General features: G+C 44.8%; 2 protein-coding genes across 2 annotated transcripts in view; one reads left to right on the top strand and one right to left on the bottom strand.

Moving 5' to 3' along the window:
* LOC308160250 (SRSF protein kinase 3) overlaps positions 1-752 on the top strand; it is a gene marked incomplete at both ends in the record, with an annotated part of 97,127 nt that extends 96,375 nt beyond the window's left edge. The window contains 3 exons of the mRNA XM_080534168.1: positions 68-137; positions 253-345; positions 568-752. Coding sequence (XP_080390294.1) covers positions 68-137; positions 253-345; positions 568-752 — 348 coding nt within the window. The remainder of the gene's footprint in view (positions 1-67; positions 138-252; positions 346-567) is intronic.
* A 1,141-nt stretch (positions 753-1,893) lies between these two features.
* On the bottom strand, positions 1,894-12,233 carry LOC308160249 (LHFPL tetraspan subfamily member 3 protein-like; the record flags this gene model as incomplete). Its single annotated transcript, XM_080534167.1, has 3 exons — positions 1,894-1,976; positions 8,222-8,467; positions 11,828-12,233. 3 exons carry the CDS (start codon positions 12,231-12,233, stop codon positions 1,894-1,896), a joined length of 735 nt encoding a protein of 244 aa, XP_080390293.1.

The raw sequence follows: 12,233 nt of genomic DNA, 5'->3' as shown, positions 1-12,233 counted from the left end.
AAGCCACTGCTGACTAGTCTCTGATGTGTCTCTCAATCTTCTCCTTGTGTTTGTTCACTGACTCCAGGCCTTTGAGTTGGTCACTGGAGATTCCCTGTTTGAGCCCACAGCAGGCAAGACCTTCTCCCTTGAGGAAGGTACGGCAACAGAGGCATGATAAAACGGATTAACAGGATTAAATGGTGATTATGTTGTGTCTTAATTGTCTTGATGTGCATACCAGTTGCTCCATTGATGTTCTTCTCCCTCCAGACCACCTAGCTCACATAATGGAGCTTCTGGGTAATATCCCGGCAACCATAGCCCTGTCAGGGAAATACTCCAACGAGTACTTCAATTGCAGAGGTGGGTCATGGGTGATATGATTCCATTTCACAATCCTACATTAAAAAACGTATCCCAGTATTTACAGAGGTGTTTTTGGTCCTAATGTAGCAGTTACCTGATTATTATTCAATGCAGACAAACATACAGCAATATATACCGTAAATAATACCATGTCCTCTCCTTTCCTCCCCACCCCTCCTCTGTCAATCCTCTTCTCTCCTCTCTCCTCTCCTCCCCCAGGTGACCTTCGTTGTATCGGGATGCTGCGGCCCTGGGGGCTGTACGAGGTCCTGGTAGAGAAATACCACTTCCTGCCAAAGGAGGCGACTTTGTTTTCGGACTTTCTGCTACGCATGTTGGACTACCAGCCTGAGAGGAGGGCCACTGCTGCCCAGTGTCTGCTCCACCCCTGGCTCTGCAGCTGACTGTCCCTGCCCTTGCCCAGTGTCTGCCCCTGCCTCAGCTCCTGCCCTTGCCTAGTGTCTGCCCCTGCCTCAGCTCCTGCCCTTGCCTAGTGTCTGCCCCTGCCCCTGCCCAGTGTCTGGCTCTGCCCCAGGCTGTATCCTCCACCGCTATTGGCCCAGTGTCGCTCAGTGAGCTCAGTATAAATTAGCTTTAAGTAATCAACAATGTGTATTGTCTTTGTATTCTATTGTATTTCGAGAATTTCACTGATGAATGTGTTTCAATTTGACTTTCACTACTTGAAAACTATTTGTGAACGTTTTGCAAAGTTTGCAACTGCCCCTCCTGCTTAATACTGCTGTTCATCGAGGGTCTGCTGTTGCCTTCTCTATACACCAATGCTTCAGGTCATTCATGGCTAGTTTAGAGGCTATAATGCCATCTGACAAATATAATTGTATTTAACCTTTATTTATAGCCTATACAGTAATGCTGTAGGCCTGCAGTGATAGCCTCAAAGTGCGAATTATACAATGACAATTGGGGGGGGGTCAACTTTTTCTCCAAGCGTAAAGGGAACGCAGTACAGCGATCCAGTTGCATAGGCTGGGGTTGATGCCTAGGTCCCTACCGCTGGCTGTAGAGTCTGGAGGGGCCTATGGTGTTGAATGCTGAACTGTAGTCTATAAACAGCATCCTCACATAGGAGTTTCTCTTATCGAGGTGGGTGAGGGCTGTGTGTAGTGCAGTGACCTTCGTTTCGTTCATCTCTTCATCTTAACTGCTCCTCCTGAGACATCTTCTGACCCTCACCACTACGTCTCCTAAAGACACCCGCTTTCCCCTCTACTGTGTCCCTAAGAACTTCTATTGCCCCCCTTGTACTGTTTCTCAGTTTCTCCAGTAATATAAAAAAAAAATTAAAAAAAAAGTTTAGTAGAAGGCGATAATAGGGAGAAGGTTTTTCCTTCTATCAGTGGCCCCGGGCCCGAGCTAGAGTACTCTTCCTGCAACGAATGGTGGACTGCTGATTCACATGCTTAGTATTCAAATGTATTGATTGTAAGTCGCTTTGGAATAAGGCGTCTGCTAAATGCCAAAAATGTAAATGTAAAATGTAAATGCAGTGGCAATGGTGTCATCTGTCGATCTGTTTCCTCGTTAGGCAAATTGGTGAGGGTCTAGGAAGGGTGGCAGCTCCCTGCAGATCAGGATCTTGATAATCTTCTCAAAGCATTTGCATACTATGGGGTTGAGAGCAACAGGGCGCCAGTCATTTAGGTATGTTATCGTACCCTTTTTCGGTATCGGGATGATGGTAGATGACTTGAAGCAGGAGGGCACTATGCCCGTGGAGAGTGAGAGGTTGAATATGATGGTAAAGATCTCAGCCAGCTGTTTTGCGCACGCTTTAAGCACTCGGCCTGGGATTCCATCCGGTCCGGCTGCTTTGCTTATATTGATGCACTTCAAAACCTCACACACATCTTCCTCTGTGATGATTGGAACTTCTGTTGTGCCATTTGTGTTGTGTCGTATTGTTGCTAGCTAGCTGGCTTCATACATTGCATATAGCAGGTTGGAGGGAAATTACTCGCTTGCTAGCTCTCTAATTGGCTAGCTATCTACAAGCTAGCTAGCTTCTATTCTCAACTCTAGACTTCCAATATCAGAGTCAACATGTGTCTAGTTAGCCTGGGAAGCTCGCTCTGTCGCGTCAGGTAAGCCACTCATGTGGGAGTGAGGCAGGCAGACAAGACGTTCAACAAACGCCAAGGTTAAGAAATGGTATGGTCCACTTTAGGGGTGTATGAAATCATATTACAATATTCTTAATGGCATGAATATGGGAAATATATTGTAATATTTACGATTACAGGTAAGAAGGATAAATGTTTCGACCCCCCTGACCTTGTGTTTTTACCTCTTTTGCCCCCCCCCCCCCCCATGAATAGCCTATGTTGAGGAGGGTTAAAGACTTAAAATTAAATTAATGATATCAAAAACAAACGGATGTCTCTGATGCTAACTGTCTCGGCTCGAGACAGGCCGTGTGGAACAGGAATCGCTCCATGCATGGAGCGACGCCGTAGGGCCACACTTGATACCTCTGCCTCAGCAGCGCATGTGTGTGGCTACATACAATATATACACACAGCTCTGTTTAATCATTTCTTTATTATAGTCGTACATTGTATGTTTCCCATGCCAATAAAGCCCTTTAATATTAAAATTGAAAATGTAATTAAGAGAGAGACATTGAAGACATTGAAACTGTAGTGTATGTTGCTGGTGTGATGTCAGTAACAGATCATTTTTACACGCGCGTCACACAGAAAAAATAGGTGAGACTCAGAATCTCTCGATTCACCCACTGTGAGACACGCGCCTCAAGCGGGCTGTGGGGTTGCTCTAACCTATTAACATGGCCGCCGAATTTTAAACGCACACGTGCTGCTGAGGTAGAGGTACCCAGTGTGGCCCTGCCGTTATGCTCGTAAGATGGTCTCAATGTAACGCATAGAAGGAAATGAGGAATGGTTTCAAACACACCTGTGTTTGATACAATTCCTCATTCCATTCCATGCATTACAATGAGCCCGTCCTCCGATCTCTACCTTAATTTTTAATTAATTAATTTTAATTATCCAGCCTCCAGATCCAGCCTCCCGCGCTGAATCTGAGTTTCACAGCCGTCTCAGGCTATGTGCACTATGATGAAATACAAACACTTGAAAGAAACAGCATGTTCCCCCAGAACCCCTGCTGTGCTCACAGCAGGACAGATCTGCTAACATATGCAAGCCTAGTTTTAGATAGCATCTCCTCTCATTACATCACATGAACACTGTATCTCAGTGGAGGCTGGTGGAGGTAGAAGTCGGAGGACGGGCTCATTGTAATGCATTGAATGGAATGAGAAATGGTTTGATACGTGTGTTTGATACCATTCCTCATTCTGTTTCATGCATTACAATGAGCCCGTCCTCTAATTTCTACCTCCACCAGCATCCCCTGATGCTAAATCTGGTATTGCATGCTGTACTGTGGTGTGTGTACATTTGGAATTAGATCATTCTGTAAATGTTTGCGTTATTACTTTGCTCCTTACACTTTAACGGGCAGCTCCAGAACATCTTTATTTGGACTTTCTCAAAGGTGATTTTACAATGATGTCATCAACACATTTGACGGGTCAATTTCAGAGGACCTTTAATCCATAACAACATGATGTTCAGAAACTGCTACAGAATGTCTCTTTACATTGTTGCAATACATTGGCAGGGTGAGCCTAAAGACATCATTTTTCAGTCTTCCATTGTTAGGGGTTACAGACATGTTGCCACATGACTGACTGAAAGATCATCAAATCGTTCAGCAGAAATACTTTTTATTTTTTTCATTTAGTACATTTAACATAATCAATAAATGTTCATCTGATGACACGTACAACAAGGATATCAGCAGAAAATACTCAAACAAATTATATGTCATACAGCAACTCAGCATATACAAATGACTATACGCTGGTAAAGTGATTGCGTCATAATAAAATAATACCATGACAACGAAGCTGTCTGGGGACAAACATAGCAAGTTAGTATTGGAAGCTCCATAGGAGACTAGTAAATAAAGCTACTGTAGCTATTTTTTGAGCGTGATAAAATATTTGTATTTGCTATTCCAGACATGTGTCGCTAATATAGCTGAACACCGATTTTGGAAAATAAATCTTCTAACCTGTGCAGTTTTTGACACTGTCTCCCTTTCTGGGGAAATGGGGAGAGTGAACTATCTGCATTATCATGTCAGTGTTTAGGTGTGACGTTCCACTTTACCAGCGTATTCCACAGCCTCATGTCTCATTGTGACATGTTACCTAATGGGTGCTGTCATGGCAAATACTGTCTGGGCGGCCAAAATTTGTCCGGGTGACGTCATCAGGTCCTTCGAATGCCCTTGCTATGCCAATGCTAGCATTCTGGACAGATTTATTGTGAAGTAGCTAGTGTTTTAGAATGTACTGAAACTACCTAGCTAGCTAACTACCGAGCTAGCTAACTACCGAGCTAGCTAGCTAGATTTGTCCAGGCTGCCTGAATGTGTTCGCCAACGCTAGCATTCTGGACATTCTGTGGTGTTTACTCAGGAATGTCTGAAATGTCCGCAATTTATCCAGTGTGCTACCATTGGCATAGCAAGAGCATTTGAAAGACCTGATGACATCACCCGGACACATTTTGGCTGCCCAGACAGTCATTTGCCATGACAGTGCCAGGTAGCACCTACAGTACAGGACCAGAGAAAGTCAATATTTTCTTTTTTTGTTTGTTTTAGAAGTTGATAATGATTTTGTCTCACATGCCAATTAGGTCAAAAGGTAAACAAAGGACAAAGACATTTTAAAGTGAATTAAACTTCACTGTTTCATGAACCCAAATCCCTATCTCTCTCATCTTCCCCTCTCTTCTTCCTCTCATCTCCTTGACTCTATTTGATTTCCATGATTCAAAGGGAACCTCCCACTGTTGTGACTGAAGCCTCAAAGGCAGGGATCTGAGCTCCACCTCAGCTTTGAGCTAGAAGAACAAGAGCCTGATGGAGGCAGAAATCAGAGGACGGGCTCATTATAATGAATGGAACGGAATTAGGAATGGCATCAAACACATATACCATTCCGTTCCATTCATTACAATGAGCCTGTCCTCCAATGTCTACCTCCACCAGCCTCCCCTGATCAGTACCAGTATCTCTATAGTAGAATCCCTCAGGCACCTAGAAGAAGAGAGTAGTGTGCTCACTAGGTTCAGGTCTGGTGCATGGTCTTTTCTCACGGTAGGAACCTAAACCTGGGAAACACTACACGCTTCCCCCGATCTGCAGCCCCCTGATAGGTTCCTGTGGCGTTTCTCCAAGTCGTAGGAAATCTTTGTAAACTTGCCAACCGGCCAGTGATCACATCCTACAGCCATGGTAGCGCCCCTAGGTGTCCTGTACGTACCCATAACCATTACCAGTCTTGGCTTTACGGCAATGTGAGAGATGCTCTGATGTTTAGAGCCCGTAGCTCGGGGAAAGCAATGTGTTGTGTATCGTAGGCATAAGGGACAGACCAATGATCCTAATAACCATTGAGATAGGACTCCCACAGGGGAGGCTGGAGGAGGTAGAAATAGAGGACGGGCACATTGTAATGCATGGAATGGAATGAGGAATGGTATCAGACATGTGTTTTATTCCATTCCAACATGTTTGATACCATTCCTCATTCCATTCCATGCGTTACAATGAGCCCCGTCCTCCAATGTCTACGTCCAGTAGCCTCTACTAGAACCCCTTCACCCCAGCATGGTTAGATTCAGCATGAGGGTTGCTGTACAGTACTAGACGGCTTCCTGAGATATGGCTGCCAACACATAAAATACAGTACATTTAGCCTATTCAACAATTTATAAAAATCTGTGTACAACGCTCCAACAGAAGAGCTCCGCACAATGTTAGAAGGATTCTGGATAAGACAAAGGATTACATGTTGTAGTTCTCCTCCTTAAGATGTCATTGGAAAAATGTCTTTCAGTTAAAAATGACTATTTTCTTTTCATTATTCAAACGTCTTCAAATGGGTCTCCATTGAACACTTCAAAATATTCATGTTACTTTAGTTTTTTCCCCTAATTCAATGTGCTGTTTCTCTGTATTGTAGAAAGGCTTGTTAATATACAATTAATTTGTACACATTTTCTTATTTTCTTTTGAAATATATTAAAGGTATGCAAAGGGTAGAAATACACCAAACAACACTTTCATGGTGGGAGATGAGTTGTCCATTTCAGTCTGTTGCACCAGTTTGTATGTACAGTAGAGGGGAGGCTTGTGGAGGTAGAAATCAGAGGACACGCTCATTGCAATACAGTATATGGAATGCAATTAGGACTGGTATTCCAGTCCAATCATTAGAATGAGTATGTTCTCCGGTTTCTACCTCCACCAGCCTCCCCCGATACAGTAGTTTCCCAGAAAAGTCAGGCTGCAATGGGGAGGTTTTCTTTTGGGGGCTTTTTTACACTCAATTTCAATACAGTGAATACAACTATTTCTACATACAGTATATTAAAATCTTTTATTTTTTATTTTATTTTAGAGTGTACATTTCAGTGGAAATACAATGTATATTTAAATGCACTTGGCATACCCTTTGTAAAATATAGTCTATCCCAGTTGTAAATCACAAAATGGGGGTGGGGGGGGGGGTCTGGACTCCATGGTGCAGGTCTCTTCTGTCCCAGGGGGGAAGGGCATTGAGATGAGGGGGTTCAGTGGAACCTCTGGACTCCATAACGCATGTCTCTCCTGTCCCGAACTTCAATCTGAGGGAGGACACAGAGAGGAAGATTTATATACTGCAGATAGGGGACATGATAGAAACACAAAGCATAGTGCTACAGTGAACAAAGCGACACTGGCTGATGGAGGTAAACATCAGAGGACAGGCTCATTTTAATGCATGGAATAGGAATCCTTATTCTATTCCAACAACACTACACAATAACAACGCTACACAACAACACTAAACAACACTAAACAACAACAACGCTACACAACAACACTAAACAACAACAATGCTTCACAACAACAATGCTACACAACAACAACAATAATACACAACAACACTACACAACAACAATGCTAAACAACAACACAACAACAATGCTACAAAACAATGCTATACAACAACAATTCTGCACAACAACAACGCTATACAACAACAATGCTGCACAACAACACCACACAACAATGCTACACAACTAAATTATACAACAACAATGCTACACAACAACAATGCTACACAACAACACTACACAACAACATTATACAACAACGCTAGACAACAACGGTATACAACAACGCTAGACAACAACGTTATACAACAACGCTAGACAACAACGTTATACAACAACGCTAGACAACAACGTTATACAACAACGCTAGACAACAATGTTATACAACAACGCTAGACAACAACGACGCCACACAACAACGTTATACAACAACGCTAGACAACGCTAGACAACAACGCTACACAACAACGCTACACAACAACACTACACAACAACGCTACACAATAGCTCTGCATAGTGACCACACACCATGGAAAAACAAAGCCATGATCACTTACCCTGGACAGTGAATAGTCTGCAGGGACAGAGTGGAAATATTGTTTTGAATTTGACACATTGACAATGTAAACAAAACAAGTTAATGCTAACAGTAGGCTTTAGGCTTCAGCACAGAGGGCTAACAAAGTCTTAGAGCATAAAAAAGACCAGGGTTCAAACCCATCGGGTCACACAAGGTTAATCAGGTAGGAGAGAGACGCTGCCCCCCTACATCTTTCTACTCTTACATTTTCTCTGTCTGATGCAATGCTGTGCAAACAGTCTCTCTCTATTTACGTGCCTCCTCCCTCCTCCCTCCCTCCCTCCCTCACCTTTGTTGTCGTTCTGCAGGTCGTCCAGGTAGAGGCTGTAGAGGCTGTTCTGTCTGTTGCCAAGTACGAAGGCCAGGAAGGAGAGGATGAGGGCATCCAGGATGCCCATGATGGCCAGGATGTAAGCCCAGCGCACAGAGCATCTGCCCAGGGTGTACCTCCCCGTCTCCTCCCCACACATGTCCCGCACCACCTCTGCATCCCAGCCGTTAGGGAAGATCAGGCAGCCGAGGACCAGGCACACCGCTGGGGGATGGGGGGGGGGGGGGGGAGGAGAGAGAGAAGGGAGTTTTAATGGTTTCAGTCATGAACTGGGAGAACTTTAAAGAAAGTGTGTGTGTGGGGGGGGTGTTGGGGGGGGGGGGGGTGTTGGGGGTGGAGAGAGGAGAGAATGAGAGAGGGTGGGGTGGAGAGAGGGAAAATACTATTCCACACTTCATATCTTTTGAGAAGCATCCATGGTCAAACATTAAATTCTCCTGAAAAAGTAAATTGTAAAAAATAAAATAAAAAAAGTTTAAAAAGTCAATTAAATTCTCCTGAAAAAGTAAATTGGTCCACACATACTTCGCTATGGGAAAGCAACAGGCTTCATACAGAGTAAGACACTCCCAGCGGGGGGACACATACTCTTCACAATAAACTATCTTCCTCCCTAGCTCCCGCTCTCCTGTTCCTCCTCTCTCTCTATGATGTTCCCCGTCTCTCTCTCTCTCTCACTCTCCCTCCCTCTCTCTCTCTCTCTCTCTCTCTCTCTCTCTCTCTTCCTCCTCCTCCTGTTCCCCCTCTCTCTCAGTAGTGTTCGATGCCAGGAAGCTAGTGGAAGCAGAACCAGTGTGTTACACAACAGAGGGCGTGTTAGGGTTGCCTTATTCCTCTACACACACACACACACACACACACACACACACACACACACCAGGCAGGGTGTTTTGTTTTTCTATGTTAACAAGTCCCTTTTGTTCTTGCTCTTTGTTCCACGTGTCAATGTTTAATGTAATAGGGATGAAAAGAGATAGAGAGCATGTGTGTGCACATTTTGTCTTGTGTGTGCATGCAGGGGTGTGTTAGTGTGTGCGTGAGTCATTGTGCGGGTGTGTGTGCGTGTGCATGTGAGTCTGTGCATATGTGTGTGGGTGTGATAAATGCTTACACGTGAAAATATTTCCAGTTATATTGCAGGAGGAGGTGCTGCAGTGAAATAGTTACTATAAATAGAGCTGAAGAGGAAAGCCTATCCCGGGGATCCCACAGTGTTCCCTGTCTGTGTGTGTGTGTGTATGTGTGCGTGCGTGTGCATGTGTGTGTGGGCGTGTGCGGGTGCGTGTGTGTCCTACACTTTTCCCTGAGATGTCTTCCTCGTCTTCCCACTGAAACGTACATGTTTTAATGATCAGCCTCAATAAATAATTCCATCGTTACTGTGGCCTTTCTAAAAATAATCTGCCGACTGAATAATGCATTCTGCTGACCCGTATTACCATTGTCCCGTTCAGAGAGAGTGAGAGAGTGAGGGATGAGAGGAAAGCAAAGAGATTTAAGATGTATCTTCCTTCTGATATTTCTGTTCATTCTAAGAGCCTTTCCTTATCCTAACTGACAACCGACAATCTAACAGAGCAAGGGTTCTCTGTAAGGTTTTGAGAGGAACTCTCTGTACTGATTGCAGTGTCTTTGGTGTCTACAAAGTGTGTCAGTGTTTGTTCATTCAGACAGCATAAGGGATGGGAAGCAAGGAGAACAACAATGTCTGCCAGGGAGGGAAGTGCGAGAGCTGGATTTCTGGTCCGTCAGCTCATATGCCAGAAATAGGTCAGATAGTATTTTACTGTAAGCAGGGGAGGCTGGTGTTTGTGTGTTGGGAGGGTTTTCAAAGTTGCTTGAACTTACTCTATAGGCCACTCCACTCCAAACACGCCCTGTGTTTTACCCACAATGCTGCTGCTGAATGTTCTGAGTGATCTAGATCCGTCTAGCTGAGTGTCAAAGTTCATCAAGCTGGTCTGAGAATAATTCCCAGCATGCCTTTCGTGTGTGTGTGTGTGTGTGTGTGTGTGTGTATGTGTCTGTGTCTATGCATTACAATGAGCCTGTCCTCCGATTTCTACCTCCGTCAGCCTTCCCTGGGTCATGTCCAGTGAGGGACAGCATGTTGGCACTTAGAGGAGCAGCTGGCCCTCTTTGTTCTGCTGCCCACGCCCGGTTTGACCCACTGTTGGCCTCCGCTGGGCCGTGGTTGGCACACTGTTGACAATGGCACGCCTCCACAACGCTCTGCCAGGACTGGGCAGCTGATTAAACTATTATCTCAGCGGTGGTTAAGCACTTCAGGCACCCCCCCAAGCCTATTAGGCTGCTTACCTGTGCACCACAGAGCATAGATGGCTAAACTACAGTTAAGCTACAAATGCTACATTATGTGGCCTAGGCAGGGTAACAAAGCTAGCATCCATACAATACCATACCTGTAGACAGAGATGGAGCTAAGATACAAATGATACATGATGTAGCCTATAGGCAGGGTAACACCTTTCCATACAATATACAATACCAAACCATAGCGAGAGATAGAGCTAAGATACAAATGTTACTATTTCTGGAACACCAGGACTACTGACTCAGCTGATCAGAGAGGAGAGAGAAAAGTAAACGATACAATACAAAAAAAACTGCTGATGTTAGTCTCCTCTTTCTCCCTCCTTCTCCCTTTCTCTCTCTCTCCCCTCTCTCTCTCTCTCTCTCTCTCTCTCTCTCCCCCCCCCTCTCTCTTTCTGAGGTAGACTCACTCCCACACTACAGGATCAGATTGGATCACCACAGAGGAGAGGAAACTCCCAGTGTGTGTGTGTGTGTGTGTGTGTGTGTGAATGTGATATATTGCTCAGTCAGTTATCAGTGAAAATCACACACCCTAATTCACCACATCTTCCAAACATCCCAGATACAGTTATAATCCCATCACCCTGCATTCCTAATTCCAATTTCATGGCAACTGCTCTGCTACTGTACCAACCAAACTAGGTCGAGAATAGAGGAGGCTAGTAGAGGTAGACATCGGAGGACGGGGCTCATTCCAATGCATGGAAAGGAATAAGGAATGGTGTCAAACACAGAAACATTGACAGTTCATCTGCAGAGAGGAATATCATAATTTTCTTTAGATATTCAAAGGTTTACAACCAGAATAGGAATCGGATTATTTTAGGCCTGTGTGTAGTCCCTTCAATGAACAGGCTGTCGCATGAATAATCATCAAAGGAAACTGTCTGATGATGAGTCGTGACAACCGGTTATGGTAGTTGCGAAAGAACCTCACACACACATCCCATCCAAGAAACATAGCCTAGATGAGATCTAACATGTTGACATAGGCCTAATACTGTTCATAGCGCATATAGTATATGACTTAGTAATTTTGATAGTAGGCTAATATAGCTTATATAGACACTTACAGCATGTGTTGCCTTCATTATAAGGCTTATATAAGGCTTTACATTTTTTGCGGCTCCAGACAGATTCGTTTTTTTGTTTTTTGGTCCAATATGGCTCTTTCAACATTTAAGGTTGCCGACCCCTGGCATATACGAACGGACAATGATCACCTACCACAGAGTAGCTGCATCCAGGCGCAGATCTTGTAGACCGAGGCGGTGTTGCAGAAAAAGAACAGCGCCATGCAGGCGATGCAGCCCAGGATCAGCACCATGGACAGCAGCACGAACACCGACGCCGCTTTGAACGCCCCGGAGGGGATGTCACCGAACTCGGCAAAGCTTCCCTGGCACGTCAACTCCCGGTTGGGGGACCCGGTACCGACGCATTGGTGGAATAAACCGAAGTAGCCCGCCTGAGGGGTGCTGACGCTGTCCCCGATCCAGAAGGGTTGGATGAAGACCACGACGTTGACGATGGCGAAACAGATGGTGAAGATCGCCCAGAGAACCCCGATGGCGCGGGAGTTCCGCATGTAGTTGTCGTGGTACATTTTGGCGGCTTCTTGGGAAGGTAGCAT

This window comes from Nansenia antarctica (genome assembly GCF_963989245.1).
Source record: "Nansenia antarctica genome assembly, chromosome: 6".
Classification (NCBI taxonomy): domain Eukaryota; kingdom Metazoa; phylum Chordata; class Actinopteri; order Argentiniformes; family Microstomatidae; genus Nansenia; species Nansenia antarctica.
Note: the sequence above shows the minus strand (reverse complement) of the source record. Positions and strands in the feature narration are given on the sequence as shown.